The 19528-nt window shown below is 34.8% G+C and overlaps 4 protein-coding genes across 9 annotated transcripts in view; 1 reads left to right on the plus strand and 3 right to left on the minus strand.

The window, feature by feature from the left end:
* The window catches only part of fut9b.6 (fucosyltransferase 9b, tandem duplicate 6), a 57317-nt gene extending 43395 nt beyond the window's left edge, over positions 1-13922 (plus strand). For 3 of the 4 annotated variants that reach the window (XM_087263316.1, XM_087263318.1, XM_087263317.1), the window contains 2 exons: positions 10131-10213; positions 10529-13922. In XM_087263316.1, the coding sequence (XP_087119442.1) occupies positions 10537-11646 (1110 nt within the window). In that variant the 5' untranslated portion in view covers positions 10131-10213; positions 10529-10536 and the 3' untranslated portion in view covers positions 11647-13922. 4 annotated transcript variants of the gene reach the window in all.
* fut9b.3 (fucosyltransferase 9b, tandem duplicate 3) overlaps positions 1-16663 on the minus strand; it is a 163559-nt gene extending 146896 nt beyond the window's left edge. The window contains 1 exon segment of the mRNA NM_001008604.3: positions 16522-16663. The gene's annotated coding sequence lies outside the window, so the exon portion shown is untranslated.
* LOC147842524 (4-galactosyl-N-acetylglucosaminide 3-alpha-L-fucosyltransferase 9-like) overlaps positions 1-16663 on the minus strand; it is a 29115-nt gene extending 12452 nt beyond the window's left edge. For all 3 annotated transcript variants that reach the window (XM_087264155.1, XM_087264156.1, XM_087264157.1), the window contains exon 1: positions 16522-16663. The gene's annotated coding sequence lies outside the window, so the exon portion shown is untranslated. The remainder of the gene's footprint in view (positions 1-16521) is intronic.
* The window catches only part of fut9b.1 (fucosyltransferase 9b, tandem duplicate 1), a 207687-nt gene extending 190996 nt beyond the window's left edge, over positions 1-16691 (minus strand). Inside the window, 1 exon segment of the mRNA NM_001007454.3 lies at positions 16522-16691. The gene's annotated coding sequence lies outside the window, so the exon portion shown is untranslated.
* Positions 16692-19528: the final 2837 nt, after the last annotated feature.

Below are 19528 nucleotides of genomic sequence, written 5' to 3' on the forward strand. Positions count from 1 at the left end.
TATTAATAAAAACAAAAAAAAATCATAGCAGGAAAACTAAATACTGCAAGGTGAGCTTCTTCTAATATGATGCAGCCCTAATTCTGAGTATCTCAACTGAATATTATTTGTCTCTTCCTCTGGGCAAGTAACTTTGATACTTTAAGTAAATGGCAAATGTACTTATGCAAAGATCGAGTTTTGCATGTAGTAAAACGATACATACATGCCTCTAGGCAACCACGGCTCTGCACAATGTGTGTCTTATCTGACACGTACACCCCAAAGCAGTTCTGCTTTACTAAGGCAGTACCAAAAAAACAACAACGTCTACACAGAATATCACAGCAAGCATACTGCAGGTGATTGGACACTACAATGCATGCAATCCCTTTGTGAAGTTTATTTATAAACTAATTTCTAGAGGAGATCATGCTTTTGATTGACCACAGCTGGTCCTGCATTAGCCAATTTATAATTCACCAATTAAATCAGGGCTCGAAATTCCGACTGTTTGGGTCGCATAAGCGCACAAAATGTTATCTATGTGACCACAAATTATATATGGGAGCATTTATGCATAAAACTGTTGTCATACGACCTGTTTTCACTGCAAAATGTTTACCACATGCGTGGATTTAAAAGGCATTCATGCACTAAGCATCTTTGCACCTACAATTGCAAATTGAGTGCTCAGGAAAGGTTTAAAACCGTCGTCAGGTCAACTTGCTGCAGTAAAAAAAGGTCGCAATGCTTGTCGCGCCTTCAACCTGTTCTTATTAGCCCACTGCGCTAGAACCGATCGCGAATGGATTGGATAATATTAGCTGTCAACCACTCACTTCCGATGACAGGGAGCTACAGCCGCTAAAACGTTATACGAGAGAAAGAAAACAACACTGACAGACTTAGACCTAAAGTTACAGATAATGCCGGATCTGATTAGTGATCATGTAATGAATGCCAATGCAGCATTTACACTTTTAGAAGAGTGGATAAAAGACTTCCAGTGTTTAAAGTGCACTATGAAAATGACTAAAGCATTCACTGTAAAGCTGGTAGGACAGAGTTTTCAGATAACAATGTTTGCCACTGAATCTACACAATTTAAGCATGAGATGTTCTATCATTATTTAATCCTTCATCTAATCGTCACAATGCTGTCAGTCGTGTCACTGTCACCTAGGGCTGAGCAATTAATCGAAAATCCGATTTCGGCTTCTAAAGATTATGAAAAATCATTAATCGAGATAAACGATTATTCCATTATTTACCGCCCCCTTTCCAGTTCTCCTCACTTTTTGCTCTTAAAAGCGCGAAAGACCTGCACTTGGTCTTATTTGCACACTGTGACGAGCAGAGCGCAGACATCTACAGTCATCTTAACGCGAGCGCTTAAAAGGTCAAATAGGTGTCAAAACGCGATGTTTAGTGATTATTCATATTAACCCTCATTTTGTAATAAGGATCAAAAGACACATGAAAGCGAAACCATTAAAGTAACAGCACGCAATTCTTACTGCCACCTTTTTTATCATTATTAATAAAACAACCAGAAAATCCCTCACTGCTCTTGACTGAAGCCTTTTGTAGCTAAAGTGTTTTTCTTACAGTAAAGATTCTTAAAGCACAGTTTGTTTCATATTTTTATTCTATTGTATTTATCTCTCTTTCCTTTGCAGGGTGGAAAATAACTGTATATATGCAGCTAAAGTCAGAATTATTAGCCCTCCTGAATATTAGCAACCCCTTTCCCCCAATTTCTTTTTAATGGAAAGAAGATTTTTTTCCAATACATTTCAAAATATAATAGTTTTAATAACTCATTTCTAATAACTGATTTATTTTATCTTTGCTATGATGACAGCACATTATTAGACTAGATATTTTTTAAATACAAGCATTCAAATTCAAAGTGTGATTCAAAGGCTTAATTAGGCAGTTCATTATATAACAGTAGTTTCTTCTGCAGACAATCAAAAATATATATTGCCTAAAGGGGCTTATAATATTGACCTTAAAAGAGGTTTCTTAATATTTAAATCTGCTTTTATTCTAGCCAAAAGAAAACAAATAAGACTTTCTCCAGAAGAAAAAAAATATTAGAGGAAATACTGGTAAAATTCCTTGCTCTGTTAAACATAATTTGGGAAATATTTCTTTAAGAAAAAAAAATTCTCAAGAGTGCTAATAATTTTGACTACAACTAATAATCGTTTGGAATAATCGTGATTACAATTGACCAAAATAATCGTGATTATGATTTTTCCCAAAATCAAGCAGTCCTACTGTCACCCTGTTCACCATTGCTAAAAAGCATGCATTCACTGAGATGAAACTAATATTGTTGCTTATGAAAACACTGTTATTGCTATTAAGATGACGTATGCAAATAATAAGTTATATGTCAATATCATCTGTGCAATATCAGACACCACCCGTGAGAACCGCACAGTTATTATGTTAACTCAATCTTATTTAAGTCAAGCAGTGCGTGCAGGACTGGTGAGAGCATGCAGATATTTATTTGTTAGTTTTGACTAGCTGTTAATATAAAACGTGTAGGAACGGTGCTCATAATTTTTGGTGGGTGCGGCTAAATTTTGTCTGGTGCGCTTAAATTTAAGTTAGGAGCACCGGTGCTACCAGGAAAAAAAAAGGTTAATTATGTGCCCTGCAGATGATTCGTCACAATAAATAACCCAAGTTCCATACGATAGCGATTTGTATTTTGAAGAATGCCCCCTTCCACCCCTACTCCTACTCCTCCTTTCCGAGATGGGGGGCACGGTGACCCAGTGGTTAGCACTGTTGCCTCACAGCAAGAAAGTCACTGATTCAAGTCCTTACCAAGCCAGCCAACGTTTCTGTGTGGAGTTTAAGAAAATGCAACTTAAGTTAATTGACTTATCCAAATCAGCACCATACACATGCTCCAAGTAAATCCCAGTCTGTTCATTAGCTACTAGAGCAGGGGAGTTGAGATCTACCTGAGCTCAGACTCCCCTCTCGCCCTGCAATGGGAGGGATTCCCGGGCTCGAGGATCTTATGAGCTCAGGGCTCGGTCCCGGGAGAGCATGCCAAACATGCTTTATAATCAATCATCAGCAAAGTGTGAGCTCTTGAAAGTTATTTTACTACTCAATCCTTAAAAATATGCCATTGTTTTAATTTCTAATATAATTTTAGTTAAAGTGTTACCAGAGGTGTGGACTCGAGTCATGTGACTTGGACTCGAGTCAGACTCGAGTCATGAATTTGATGACTTTAGACTCGACTTGACAAAATATAAAAAGACTTGCAACTCGACTTGGACTTGAACATAAATGACTCGGACTTTGACTAGGACTTGCCCCTATTGACTTGTAAAGACTTGCTGCTTCCCATGAAAAGCCCAAAGATAAAAAAAGTATGTTGACATGGACCGCTCTCTCTCTCTCCCCGTTTATGTGTGTGTGTGTGTGACAGCATGCGCGCGTGTGTGTGACAGCATGCGCGCGTGTGTGTGTGAGCATGCGCGCTTTCGGCATGACGTCCAATCAAAGCACGGTAGATTGTTTTGATTCGACAGTATCCAACGTGACTACTATGAGGCGCCGGAGTGGACAAAAGTCAAACGCAGAGAGAATTTGAATTTGAACTTGAGATCGAGCCAATACTCGCGTACCAATACTCGTTCTCTCTCTCTCTCTCTCTCTCTCACACACATACAACATACACCTCTCTCTCTCTCTCTCGTGCATTCAGTCTCTTTGCGTTCGCTTGACTTTTGTTTACGATGGCGTCTCATACCTTTAGTGCTTTTGCTCTCACGGGATCCTCCTGTTTAACTCTGTTAAACCCTTCGCTTAGCCACGCCCAAAAACCGCCACCCACCAATCGCGGCTTACCAATCGTAGCTACGGGCAGGGGCTCTGTCAAGCTTTCGAGCGAGGGAGACAAGCCAAATCGTTGCGCAATTGGATTGTGCAAATCTGACACCCGCTATCCTAAAAGTTTGGACTGGGTGGTGGGATTGTTTCCCTTTTCAAAACCAAAGCCCAAGAGGAGAAATGCCAGCGTGGATCAAGCTGTGTGAGGGGCGGTAAAGGAGTTAAGCTAAGTTGGTTTTGTTTTCGATATTCAAATTCAGTGATAGGTGGCAATAACTCACACTCCTCTTATCCTAAACAGATCTAAACTGTGTTTCTCATAAAAAAAAAAATAAAAATAAAAAAAAAACAAAGCAGGTTATGTTTCCCAGCGGTCTTTTTCTTTTTTTGCACTCGATATTATGAGCACTGCTTAGTTTAAATCCTCGCTATTGTAACGCATATAAATACATACACTAATATTTGCTGGTAGGAAAAATCTATTTGTTCACTTCTGTTATTTATACTTTGATTTGCATTTCAATTTTTTTTCTTCCACTTAACTGCAAATTTGAATAAAAACTGGATAAAGAGCACACAAACATGCTGTCAATGATGCTAATATTCGGCACAAATCCATCAGTTTCTTAGGTTATTAGATTATTTTATAATTTCACCTCTCCTGCTGTGCATGAACTATGCTGGTTAATGTTCAGCGTATGAGGTTGCTAGGCTAACCTTGCTTCAATTTTGATAAAATTATTTTCTAATCAGTTGCTATTATGTTGTGAATATACCCCTGTAATGTATACTGCAGTCCTCTTTTGTCTGGCTTTCTCAGATATCTCACCTGTTTGCCAAAAATGACTAATTAAATCCTTGGGAATGTCTGACACCAGCGCATACACACTGTAATAGATGTGCCAGGCATGAAAGCTTGACAGGCGTAGCAACAGTAACTAAGGAGGGCGAGGCTTAGCGAAGGGTTATTCCAAGAATGTTGATATGGTTTCTTTCTTGCTTTACTATTTATTAACAATACACAAAAAACTAAAAGGTTAAGGTAAATTCTTTAATAAATTCTAGTGTTTTTGAGTATTATACTTGTGGTATACTTGTATTATACTTATGTTTTAGGCTAGTATTATTTACGACTTGTTAATGAATGCTTCATAATACAGTAGTATTACCAATAGTGAACAGATAAAATAATACAAAGTGTAGTTTTACTACAGTAAAGTGTAGTGATTTGTAGTATAAAATACCCTATATTGTAAAATAATACAGCACTGGGTAATTTGTTTATATTACACTTGTGTTACCATAGCAACTATAGTATTTCCACAACTGATCAATTGAAGTTCTTTACTGTAGTAGGCTACATGCCAATATACGTGTTCAGGGGCCCTGTGGAACAGCTTTCCTCAAAATGAAGAGGATGACATGGAAAATGTCCTCCACAATCTCATCAGCAAAGTGGAAGCCAGCAGACACTAGTTTACTTTATTTTAGCTGCCATGATAAAATGAGATTGATAGTGAGATTTATTTGAAGAGTGAAGAGTATAGTAGGCTATAATACCTTATCAAGTGTTTCCTTATTTTTATCACAGTTACATTTCTGCTTGCATTAGTTTTTGTTTAAATGCTTTTAAAATAAAATGTATTCTTTACATCCAACATCTACTCCAGGGGTGCCTTATAGTGGTGTAAACCCCTTTACAAGGGATGTTACCCCTGTGTAAACTCTAGCCACCCCTGTGGCCAACCCGATATGATTTTGCTGTTGACATTATTTATTTAAATCTACTTACATAAATGCAATACAATGCAATATTTCAATAAATAAATAGCAGCCACTAAATTATTGTGGATTGATTGGTGCCACTGACGTAGCTGGCCTCTTCTGGCCCCCCTTAAGCAAATTTTCAGGGGGGCACCACTGGTCTATTCTCTGTCTTTAAGTGTTTGAAACTGAAAATATCTCATCATATAAAACAACCAAAAATGTTATGGTTTATTAGATTAAACATTTAATATGTAAGTCTATTTTAGTATTTTGGTTATTGTTATTAAACAGTGCAGCAATATGAATCATATCAAAAAGCATGAAAGGAAGAGGGAACACGACACAAATTGTGAGTTTGCATATAATCTCTGAGAGCGCTCAAGATAATTTGTGTGTGAGCAGTGCATATTTGAGAACGAGAGAAAATTTGCGCGTGAGCAGCGTATATTTGAGAACTCGCAATCAGTTTTGTCCACAAACAGAGGAAATCCGTGCATGAGCATCACACAAGGTAGAGAGCAAAGCTCTTCAATGTTATGTGAAGAAAACAACGTTATTGTTTGTATGAAGTAGCCTACTTCATTAACAATATGTGCTACCATTTTACATTGCTGCTAGTCGGATTTGCAACTCCATCTCTTTAGCACACACGAGATTCAATTGACAAAATTCCAATTTCACTCAATTTAACTTTGCAGCATATACAGGAGTTGGTCTACTGCTACCACATTGAGGTTATGTAATTTTGGTTAATCACAAGTTGATCACCGAAGACATAATATAGCACAACTAAACTTAATGAATTAGACAGCAGTAGACCTGCAATTTCTGTGTGATGTGAGGCAAAATGGAGTCTTTTTTTGGTGGAACTCGTTCTTGTGCATTATGCTGTGGAGACGAGACGCAGCACTGTTCAGTACTTTTTCAGAAAATTGCATTTGTATTTTTATATATCTGAGCGATGTTCTTTCATAAAAAAAGGTTTGTTTAATTAATACAGATCTTACAACCATACCTAATCTGTATATATTTTATTTTTCTGTTAAAAAGACTCGAAAAGACTCGAAAATCAAACTGCAGGACTTTGGACTTGACTTGAGACTTGTTGCCTTTGACTCGGGACTTGACTCGGGACTTGCCTGTCTTGACTCGGGACTTGACTCGGGACTTGAGGGCAATGAATTGAGACTTACTTGTGACTTGCCAAACAATGACTTGGTCCCACCTCTGAGTGTTACTCTGCAATTACAAGCTTGGCTGAAATAATGAAAATGTCGTTAATACAAAGAAGTTATTATTCTTGTCTTTTCAACATGGCTGTAGAATGCTCGTTTATGATTGGCATTAAACATTTTAAGGGCTAATTCACACTGAATGAGTCTCTGCTTCTAAAAACGCTCCTTAAACACGAAGCTCAGGAATAGGTTTAAAAAGAAAAGTGTGATATAATAATGAACAGCAAAATAATGTTATAAGCACTTTAAGATACATCAGGATATGTGGAAAAAATACAATAGGCAGCTCCTCTGCTATTTTATAACCGTAAATAAAACCACTGTCATGCCAACTTTCTACTATAAACAGAAACTTGCAATGCCTGCCATGCCTCCACGCTCTTCTGATAGGTCCACTGCTTTTTGACTTGACGAGCTGTGCTGTGACATGGCACTCATGTGCGCAGTGCTTCAAAACAAAAGACACAAGAAACAATCGCAAGGGTCACACACATCCTTCCAGCGCAGGTTAACAAATAAAAATACATTTTAAAACTATTTATACTGTGTATAGAAAATTTATGCATTGAAAAGGAAAAAAAAAAACATTGTGTGAACGGCCCCTAAGGTGTGCTAGTATTTTAAGGGAACTGCACAGCTAAAGTATTTATAAGCAGGTATTGACCACATTACATTTCCGCAAGACTACGCAAAGTTTTCAGTCATCCCATAGCCTACAACTGTCAAATCAAACCCAAACAAATCATTAGGCTTTGTGTGAGTTGCATAAGAAATTAATCCTACACAAAGGAACAGTTTGAGGTTTCTTCAAATACAACTTTAGGAGTGGTAATCGCTGTATAAACAGAATAAATGACTCCGGTCTGCTGAATTAATAGAAAATAACACAAACACACACAGACAGACACACACACACACACATAGTAATGCATCGCCACTTCAGGTGTGCATAGCCATTTTTTAACTGCCTAGCCAAATCACAAGATTCCATACGAACTGGTTATACATTATTTAGATAGAAAATGGAGGATTACATGTTAAAATGCAAGTACTGTTTAGGGATGGGATGATGACCATTTAAGGTATACCGCGATAGATGATCCAATATTTCACACTTCACAAATAGTAAGGAGCTCTGTGTCATGTACACTGATTTATTTTTCTGCCAGAGGGTAGAGTTTGGCTGGATGATACGACCTAAAACGATTTACAATAACCTTCTGTATATTAAATTACATTGTGTGTGTGTGTGTGTGTGTGTGTGTGTGTGTTTGTGTGTGTGTGTGTGTGTGTGTGTGTGTGTGTGTTCGCTCAAACTGATTTGCTGAACCAAAATTGCGTGTGATACATGAGCATGGTGTTGCAGGCTTTGAAACCACACTGTTCCCTCCCAATACAAACAAAAACAGTGCACCTGGCAATAAGTACAGTCTTTGGTTTTATTGGTGTCCCTGCACCAATAAAGTAATATGCATTGGAGTCCCACATACATAGTAAGTTTAATATAAGCTTAGATAAACATCATAAAATACTGTAGTCTGTTTTGCTGAACTTCTGATGACTCGGCTGCTTATTCAGGTCCAGCTGACATGCTGCAGAATGTGACCTAGAGTACATTCAAATGTTGAGACTGTGTGAATTATTAGTACTTTGCACTTAAAAGTCAGTCAGTTTTGTTCTGATTGGCTCGATTTTCACAGAAATTTTTCACTCAAAGGATTTACAGAACAAAAAAAAAACTAGTGTTTGAGGCTCATAATGTGGTCATTTCCATGTACTGAACACTTACTCAGCTATGCAACTAGGTATATTCACATTGTTAATATATACTATTGGTGTCATGGATCACAAATCCTATTACAGTTTTTGAGCCACGGATTGGACCATTTTTTAGATCTGCAAAAAAAGGAGACAAATGTCATTTGTTTTCCATTTATACAAAAATTTTATTGCAAAAACCATTGGTTTAACAAACAAAACTTAGAACCTGTAATTTTAATAAAAATAAAAATCAAGAAATAACCAGCTGAAACAAAAAAAAAATATTCAATCCAAAAAATGATCTTTGCTACCGTTATTGTATAATGCTAAATACAGAAATCTAATATCTCGTACAACAGATCAAATTTATTTTCATATTAATGATTCACAAATCTCTCATAAAACCTAATGTTTTGTTATAGATGGGTCATTTTTGAAAAAGCTATTCAGTGACATAATTTTGATAGCTGTTTGTCGCCACCTATTGGTTACACAATGTAACTGCTGCAACATTTAATGACACGGGAGGCCATTTCTAAATGTTGGATTAACCTACAAGTTCAAAAAATGCATGTTTGAAATTCAAGTACTTGCAAGAAGTGTTGGATCTTTGGTTTAAGGTTAAACATTAATAACAGCTTTATTATTATCATTATCATTATTATTATTAATATGAATAATAATACATTTGCCTTGAACTGCAATTCCAGGTTATTTATGACAATGTGTAGTTAAATAACCATAAAAAAGTGAAGTGTTGCTTCCACCTCACTTCAATTTAAATTAATTAGCTAGCTGCTAATTTTATAAAAGTTTTTAAGATACCATGTTTAATGCTGAAATATGATTATACCAAAATAACTTTCAGATCTAGTAAATATAAAAAAAATAAAATAAATAAAAAAAATAAAATAAATAAATAAAATAAATAAATAAATAAATATATATATATATATATATATATATATATATATATATATATATATATATATATATTTATTTATTTATTTATTTATTTTATTTTTTTATTTATTTTATTATTTTTATTTTTTTTATATTTATATATAAAAAATATATATAAAAATATATATATAAATACAATGGGGAAAAAAGTTGTCATTGCTGCAGGATTACTAATAAGTAAATTGTTCTTCTTTTGGTTGTGATATTTTTGAATAGACTAATTGTGATACCAGTAAAATCTATTCTTCAAACAAGTATAGATTTAAAATGTTGAGATTTACATGTAAAATAGAACTTTTTCTTATACAACCTGACATTCATGATTAAATGAGCAAAAAAAAAACAACTGTGGCAGATGTCCAGGCTTGCCTAACAAATGGTAACTTGATTAACTGGTTCAGGTGTTTTGATTATATGGATGGAGCCAAACACGCCAAAAAGGATCACGTGCCTGTAATATTTACATGCAGAATTATGATTGGTTTCGCAAGCACAAGCAAGTTCTTATAAGTGTGTAGACGAGCAAATAAAGTTTCATTCATTCTCCCTTAGGAGAGACCCACACACAACTGTCAGCACTGTGAACCGTGCTGTAGGAGACACTGTCGATCTTCTCACAGGGGCTCTTAAAAGAGGTAAGGATTTGCATTTCTGAAATTAATTTAGGTACAACAATTTTCTTCTTAAACTACTTTTCTGAAATTTACAAAAGGTTTTAGTTCAAAAGATAAATGTAATTTTGTAGTTTAGTGTATGAAGATCATTACCTAAGAAATGTTTAAATACATTTGATTTAATAATTATAATTATTATTATTATTATTATCATCATCATCATTATTATTCAGTTAAACTAAAAACCTCAAACTTTTACATGTCCTTTTATTAAGATGGCACTTTGTTTTTTCAGTGCTAAAAGACTTAAATTTTTCTTTAAATAATTTTCTTTAGATCACAACATGTTAAGTTTATCAGGAATTTCACTGCCTCGCCTGGTTGCTATAATGGTAGTGGCAGGACTAGTCTCTTTGACGATCCTCTATTGCTGGTCCTCAACTCCAAATAACTGTCCAGCTCCACTACCTAACCCAAAGCAACAAGAAAGTTACTCTGCCAAGAAAAGTGACTCTCTGACTGGTACAGCAGAAGACAAACCTATCCTTCTGTTGTGGTTCTGGCCTGAAAACTACTTCTTTGATTTCAGTGACTGCAAAACCATTTTCAACATTGATGGTTGTCATTTGACTGATAATAGATCACTCTATGACACATCAGACGCCGTCCTCATTTTTCACAAAGCCATCAGCTGGGATCTGACCAACCTTCCTCAATCGCCTCGTCCTCGGTTCCAGAGGTGGATTTGGTTTCATGTTGAATCACCAACCAACACCAGAAAGATTCCCGGTCTGGAAAACCTCTTCAATCTCACTCTCAGCTACAGACATGACGCTGATATTCTTGTACGGTGGCGTGTGAGAACCAGGAAGAAACCAGAGGAGGATTTCGTCGTTCCAAAAAAGGACAAACTGGTTTGTTGGATTGTAAGTAACAATGCTGCATCGACTGGTGTCGGCACAAGAAACAAGTTTTATGAAGAGTTCAGCAAACACATCCAAGTTACTATGTTTGGAAAGGCTTATGCAAATTTTTTGGATTTTAATGAGTACTATCCTACCCTCGCTAGCTGCAAATTTTACCTCTCCTTTGAGAACTCCATCCACAAGGACTATTTTACAGAGAAGATCAATGGTCCTCTTGCTGTAGGAACTGTTCCTGTGGTTTTGGGTCCGCCAAGAAAGAACTATGAAAACTTTGTTCCTGGAGACGCCTTTATTCATGTGGAGGACTTTCCAGATCCAAAGTCACTGGCAGAATATCTGCTTCAGCTGGATAAAGATGACGTTGCATATCGCAGGTACTTTAACTGGAGGAAACATCTCACTGCAACTCCTCATTTAATACAGCAGACCCAAGAGTTCATTCTGCCCATTTGCACTGCCTGTGATTATATAGCACGACACAGGGAATATAAAGAAGCTCATGATATCTATGACTGGTATTTTAACTAATATAAACAATCTCAGATTTTCTAATTGTGAACATCCATGGAGGGATTTTGATAATCACTGCAAATAGATAAACTTGATCAAGTGTGTGAAAATGTTTTATAGTGAATGTGAAGTACTTGAGATTTATTAACCAAATGCATCCAAATCATTACCAGGTCAATAACCCAAATGTTATTATTTTGCCTTTTTCCATTGGAAATAAATGATAGTAAACAAACCATTTTGACACAAATGTACAAATTCTGGGTCATTTAACATTCTGCATAGTTGCTTTATAGTTTGAATAACACAAATCTTTTTTTTTTAGCTTAAACGTACATTTTTGCTAAAATGGAGCAATAAGGAGTGCTATAATGAGTTAGTCACAATGGGTAGGTTTGGTATTGGGTGCGGTGCACTAATCTTCAAATTGTCTGTCAATGTATTTAGATAGACATACGCAGATACATTGTTTCCAGAACACAATCTTAAAACACACATGCGGGTGTGTACTAAAACAGTAGAGAACATTTACAGCTCATGTTTACAGTAAACCGAAGGATGTAGATTTGGTTTGTACAACGGGGTTGTAGTTTGGGTGTGCTCAATTTTTTTTTTATATTTAAAATACATTTAAAACCCAGTTTAGATTGTCAACAGAAAATGGGAAAGTGTTGTAATAGTGCAATGAATTCAGGGAATTTAAAAAACAGAATCCGGCATCCCATTGATCTCTATAGATTTGCAATAACCTTTAAGTTTCCGAAAGTTTATTTGTAGTCCTCACACTGCAAATTAGGGCTGCACGATATTGGAATAATATAACATTGCGATGTTTTGTTAGTCTGCGGTATATACTAGGGTTGTATCGGATCACGATTGATCCGTAATTCCTATGAATCGCAACCCATGGTTTAGAACACACGACCTGTGAATTAATACTTTTGTTTTTACTCGTATATTAATCCTAAATTTGTAATGATCACAGACAAATCGCCTCTCGCATCATTCAAATCATATGAATGAAAGCATTTAAGTATTCCTGTAAAATATAATGATGACAGAAGTAGTTGTGGTAGGTTATTCGGGACGTGGTAAGTTTCATTAAAGGTGTTTTCTGTCACTACTTGTTAAGCCTGCATTAATGCATTCAGTGTAAGCTGCATGATTAATTATTAAATGATTGGGATCTCAACACCAACACAACTAATCATTAAGGATGGTGATTTGCATGTTCATTAATCATTCAAAAAAATGTTCTGATCCGTGACAAAAAAAAAAACAGTGATCTGAACCGTGAGATTTGTGATCTGTTATACCACCAGTTTATACAGTATTGTAATATGAATACAATTTCACCAGATGACTTGATTAGCTCAGAAAGAAAAAATATATGAGCAATTCCAGTGTTATGGATGTGACATTTGCAGTAAAAACTCAAAACATAATTTCACACAGAAAGTATGTTGACATTATATCGAAACTTCTGTTAATATTTTCCAAAATAGCTCACCACAGAGTTATGGGAGCAGAAAAATATCAATATGTAAACATGTTTTATATTTTTAATTAGGAAAATAAACATGCGTTATGGATGTGACAAAAAAAGTCGGCTCACTATAGAATTAAAATGATTGGTTTTATTTTATTTGATATTTTTGCATTTATGAAGAAAAAGTGTCGTTATGGATGTGACACATTTCCGTTATGGATGTGACAGCTGTGAAATTGCCACTTGTGTGATTTTGGCAAAATAAATATAATAGTTTGAAATACTGACAGATACATTCACGAGTATTTTTACAGTACTTTAAAATACTTGCTAACACAAAAAATGTAGAAACGGTTTGTCTTTTGCTGAAAACTAAATAATTTTTTATGGCAAGACTTTTGACATTTGCGTGGAATTGCCCATATAAGTTTAAATTGGGATGATTCTGTAGGGGAATGCATTTGCAAAACATTAATAAACAAATTAACATCATAAATAAATACAATAAAAGAAAGTTACAATTAAAATCATTTCCAGAGTCTAACAGTATTCAGGAAAAGTAATTGAAAAATAAAATTCAATAATTGTTTTTAAAGTTACTAATGCTACAATGCCTTGTGTTTAAATGTTTCTAAAATCCTCATCTAGTCACAGGCCTCAAAAACACATGCAAATGATAAATTATAATACAGACAAAACATTGCAAATACTGCAATTTGACTACTGTGAATGATTAAATTGCAATATCGATGCTGAAACTATATATTGTGCAGCCCTACGACAAATAAATAAACCTATGAAAATGTTTTCTTGTGGCATCTCGTTGATACCCTGTCACTTGCTTACAAAGAAGCTTGTTCATTTGTTTGATTTGTTGCTTTGCATTTATGCTCAGATTCCCTAGTTCCACTTTAGCAGCAGGGACAATGTAAGGGAATGCATATTTTATCAGACACACATATGTTTTATAAAGGTATCTACATGTTAATCCATTATATTCTGAGTGATTAAGACATTTTACAAATGGTATTTCTATAAGATGGTCAGTTTTTTCTGTGATGATTTTGGATTGGTTTATATAGTGCGCTTTAAACAGGTCCAAAAGACATTGCAGAAAGCAACCCGCCAGTCGCCATGATGTATATTCCTATTCTCTATTAAATCTAGCCAAGGAATCCAAGCACAAAAAATGGATCATAACGGTCTCATATCAAATGGCATCAAAATAAAAATAAACAAAAAAAGTACTCAGCTAGGTATAAATGTATATGCATACACCTGCACACATTCTACACATATTCATATATCCTTCATGTAGAATATATATTAGGAACAAGCTTTAAAAATAAGAGGCCCTAGCCAGGGGGAGTTCGGGTGGTTGGAAAGACTTAACGCTCCACTGCCAAAATCCAGAATTTGGTATTTACATGTGCGCATTTGTCCCATTTTTGACTGCTATGCCAATACAAATTGTGAAAATTACCAATTGAAGGCGGCTTTTAGACAAATAAGAGGCCAAATTCTGACTGAGGAAAGTTGAATGAGATGGACAGTTTTTTTAGTTGTCTATATACACTTTCATTTAAAACAAGTTTAACCAGATTCCTTTTTTTTAATGTTAGATAATAAATTTGTATTCAAAATATTTATTCAGATTTCTATATAATTATTTTTTATTTACAATTCTAGTCTCATAACATTTATAAAACTATAATAGTTTTATAGTTTAAATGCAAATTTGTCAAATACTTTGTGATATTTAGACTCGCACGAGAAAAATAACTGCAAAAAAGTCCACTTTTTCAGTAAAAAGAACCACAAAATATGTGATGTTGTTAACCCTTGTGCACTGTACAGTACTGCCATTTAGTTATGTTCAGGATTAAAACATCTACTAAATTAAACTGCTGTAAAAATGCATCAGATAAATATGTCAAAACTGTTTGCATAAGTCTGTTAATCAACCTCAGTCCTGATCAAAACTAAAAGTTTTTAAAGATTTCAGGATTTTAACTATTTAAATGCCAAGTCCACAAATTATGTCATTGATTTGGTGAAAAAACACAAAATTACATTTTAATATAAAAAGTAATTGTGGACTGGATTTTTTTTCCTTTTAAACCAGTCTTGGACATGTGAATGATTAGTATCAACATTGGCTTTGATGCATTGTTAGATTTTTATATTTCTCCCTAATTTATTGTTGGTGGCTGTTTAAGCCATGTTGTCTTCCATTATAACCACATTTGGTGGTGCATAAATACAGTGTTTGTTTTTGTTTGCTTAAATATTAAATGGCAGAAAAGTGAAGTAAATAAACCTATTTACTTCACTTTTCTGCCATTTATTATTCTAGTCATTTCTCCCATAGGCAACTGAATCAGAAGTTCTAAAAGTGCACTTCCGCATTGAATAAAAAGGTCAATAGTTCATATAAAATTCAGAAATCTAAAGAGCTAATGGTGCCAACTGACTATCAACAGTGAAAATTACAAATTTGACCTCTTCCTAACAGGGAAACCCACCAACAATCAAAAATGCATGATTATGCGATGCCATGGTTTTGCAATTGTAGTTATAATGGAAGTGACACAGTAAATTAGTGAAGGAAAAAATAAATCAATGTTGTTTCACATGTTCAAGAAAGTAATAAAAGCTAAAAAAAAAAAAAAATCCAGTCCACAATTACTTTTAATATTGAAATATTGATATGTGATTTTACGTGTTTTTCTTTCACCAAATCAGTGACATCATTTATGAATTAGGCAATTAAGAGTTAAAAATCCTGTAATTTTCAGGACTGAGGTTAACTTAAAGATTTATGCAAAGTATATTTATGCAATAAATGCAAAGTAAAATGCCCAGTGTGTATCGTTTTTTTTATTATTAAAGTATTTTCTTAAAATGTGTGTCAATAAGGTTGGTCACCAAAAATCATTCTGCTAGCTGAAACACAGAGAACGATGTGGCTAAATTAAGACTCAAAATCACCTCAGAGTGGATGAAAACATCCACAGCAGCTCACAAGTTTAACATGTGACTCCTAAAGTTTTAAACTCAACATTTAAATCAGGATGAAACAAACCGTCAAGTAACTTAACCGTCAATTAACGTTAACATTAACTACGTGAATCCCAAAAAACGTTATTCGTGTGCCTTAACATTATATTACTTGCGAAAATACTATATAAAAAAAGAGTGTTTGGTTTAATTTAATTAGCCTGACCCTACTTACACTAGGTAAAATAATACCACAGTCTACTACAAATCTTTTAGCCATCTTTAAGATACACTTTTACAAAAAGGTAACACCTAATGAGAAATCACACAGCGTCGTCAATTCCAAACAATATACAACATGATTTAATGAATGGAGGGCCCCATTCCATCTAACATCTGCTCACCTCTGTGGAAGATCTTCCTAATCGCAGATTTAGACACAAATTATGATGTAATCCTTCATATATTTCCAATTTCATCGGTAACTTCGTTCAAACACTGACGAAACTTTTTTCTCCGCAGGTGTTGCAATCAGGCGTGACGCTCGAAGTAAGGGGAAAGCTGATTGGTTAAGGAGATTCCTGCTCGCGATATATTTGTTTTGATTGGTTATGGATGGCGCCAAAATATAATTTATTCTCCGTTCTCAGTTTATACGTTGCGTTGTATATTATTATTATATTTATTTATTTGCTTAGAAATTATTGAAGCTACATTTCTTTGCATCTCGAATCGAAACAGCATAAAGATTCGTTGTTCTTTCCGGAATGAATCAATGACTCTTTTGAGCCGATTCCTTTTTTCATGAATCAAAACCAATGGTCATGACGAGCGGGTGTATCCGGCAAACAATCCCCTATGTAATACCTTATTGGAACAACACTGTTGAAAATATTCCATGGGAGAAAGTATGGACTTTCCCTCTCAAGTATCTGATTACAAATAAAGTAAAAGAAGTAACATTTAAATTAATGTTAAATGTTATCCTAATAAGGCCTGCCTTTAGAAATATAAGCCTGACAGATATTGATGTGAACTGCTCTTTCTGTCACTCTTCTGATGAACTTTTCAAATCTGATAATCTTTATTCAATCTTATATTATGAGTGAATTTTCCTTTTCTTTTAAAATTATATTCTTTGGATTGTTTGATGACTCGAAAACATGGAAAAAGTATAAATAGTTAATTTGTGTATTCTATTAGCCAAGTTTCATATTCTGGGCGAGGCAGTGGCGCAGTAGGTAGTGCTGTCGCCTCACAGCAAGAAGGGAGCTGGGTCGCTGATTCGAACCTTGGCTTAGTTGGTGTTTCTGTGTGGAGTTTGCATGTTCTCCCTGCCTTCGCGTGGGTTTCCTCCGGGTTCTCCGATTTCCCCCACAGTCCAAAGACATGTGGTACAGGTGAATTGGGTAGGCTAAATTGTCTGTAGTAGTGTATGAGTGTGTGTGTGGATGTTTCCCAGAGATGGGTTGTGGCTGGAAGGGCATCTGCTGCGTAAAAACTTGCTGGATAAGTTGGCGGTTCATTCCGCTGTGGTGACCCCGGATTAATAAAGGGACTAAGCTGACAAGAAAATGAATGAATGAATGAAGTTTCATATTCACAAACAGAAGTTTAGTGACTCTAAACCTTTTTTTGATCTGTTCAAAATTGACCTAGACCAATATTTGGAAACTATCCAGCACTCTCTTCGTCCAAAAGCAACAAAAACTGCATCCTTATATTTTTCCTTTGTGTCTTTTTAAGGTGTAACTTTATTTCATCCGTTTTATTTTTGTTACCATGGCATTTGTTTGTCTTTGTGTGTATTTCTGGACACTTTTTATTATTATTATTTGTATTATTCGTCTCTATGTATGTAATTGTATTATTTTTAATTAAAAAAAAGGGTGTATCCGGCGACAAGGGCAGCCTTTCCTTGGTTAGACTGACATTTGACTTGTGCCCCTGGCTAATTTAAAAATGCTCATTTTAATCACGTTGGATTTAATTAATATGTTCTCTTTTTGAAATTATAAAAAAACAAAACAATAGCTAATTCTTATAATAAAACTGATTAGATTTTATTACAGACATTTTTAAGTAATTTCGAATCAAACAAAAATAAAACTAAAATCAGGAAATTAATTTTATTAAATAAATTGTACATATTAATATTAATGAAATCTACAAGGAACCGCCAACTTATCCAGCATATGTTTTATGCAGCAGATGCCCTTCCGGCTGCAACCCATCACTGGGAAACACCCATACACATAAAATATTTCAGTTAATTATATGCATTTAGTAGCGTCTGATATTAGAGAAATTTTTTTGCTTTTTCTGAGCTTTTTGGCACCGCCTCTTCTTTTTTACAGTCCATCTCTGACAATTAGCTTGTGTTCCACTCACTGTTTGTTTGACATTCTTGCCAGATTTCGATTACGTCCGCGTAACCTCTAATTGGGTCCACCCATCTCGAAACCAGCCAGTCGTTGCCGATTGGGCTAAATACTTAACATTTATTATTATTATTACTATTATTATCATCATCATCATAATAATATTTACATCTTGCATGAGGTAAAAGCTGCCTGCATGTAAAAACAATACATATAAATATAAAATAAATATAAAATTTAATTAAAAAAACTGACCGGCCCACATTTAAAAAATGGTCCGGCCCTTCTGACATTTGCCAGAATTGCCAGATGGCCAATCCACCCCTGGTCAAGTTACTGTCTAACTGGTTTGTTGTGTAGACAATCAAAAAATATACAGTAAATATTTCTTAAGCAGGCTAATAATACTGACCTTAAAATAGTTTTTTTTATTATTATTAAAAACTTTAAGCTTAAAACTGTTTATTAAAAACAATTAAGATTATTTTGAGTTTAAGTTTTTTAATTATCTTGTCTATGAAGACTGCAGAGTGACTTATGATGTATGTGATGTATGTTAAAGTGTGCAGCCTAAAAGTACAAGTGACTGTGTTTACATAGACATCTGTAGTCGAATTATTTGCCAAATTATTAAATGTTGGACTTTAACTGCAGTTTGGCTCTTTCATTCAGGGAATTCATTTATGCCCCTCGCGACAAACGAGATATTTAATTCGAGGAGCTGCTCTAAGAGTGTATTTTTCATGCAATGTTTGATACCGCACGGCGAATGAGAGAAAAAAACACAGCCCCACCCACAGACATGGACATTCACCACTTATATTAGTGTACAGATGTTGAAATAATATACGCAGTACCATATATATTATATAATATATATTTAGACATTGTATGTGACTGGAACAAAAACAACCCATTTATAACTAATTTATACATACATTAATTTTCTTTTCGGCTTAGTCCCTTTATTAATCCGGGGTCACACACTTATACGGACAATTTTGCCTTACCAATTCACCTGTACTGCATG

Source organism: Danio rerio, chromosome 8 (assembly GCF_052040795.2).
Source record: "Danio rerio strain M-AB ecotype USA chromosome 8, GRCz13ab, whole genome shotgun sequence".
NCBI classification, from domain to species: Eukaryota; Metazoa; Chordata; class Actinopteri; order Cypriniformes; family Danionidae; genus Danio; species Danio rerio.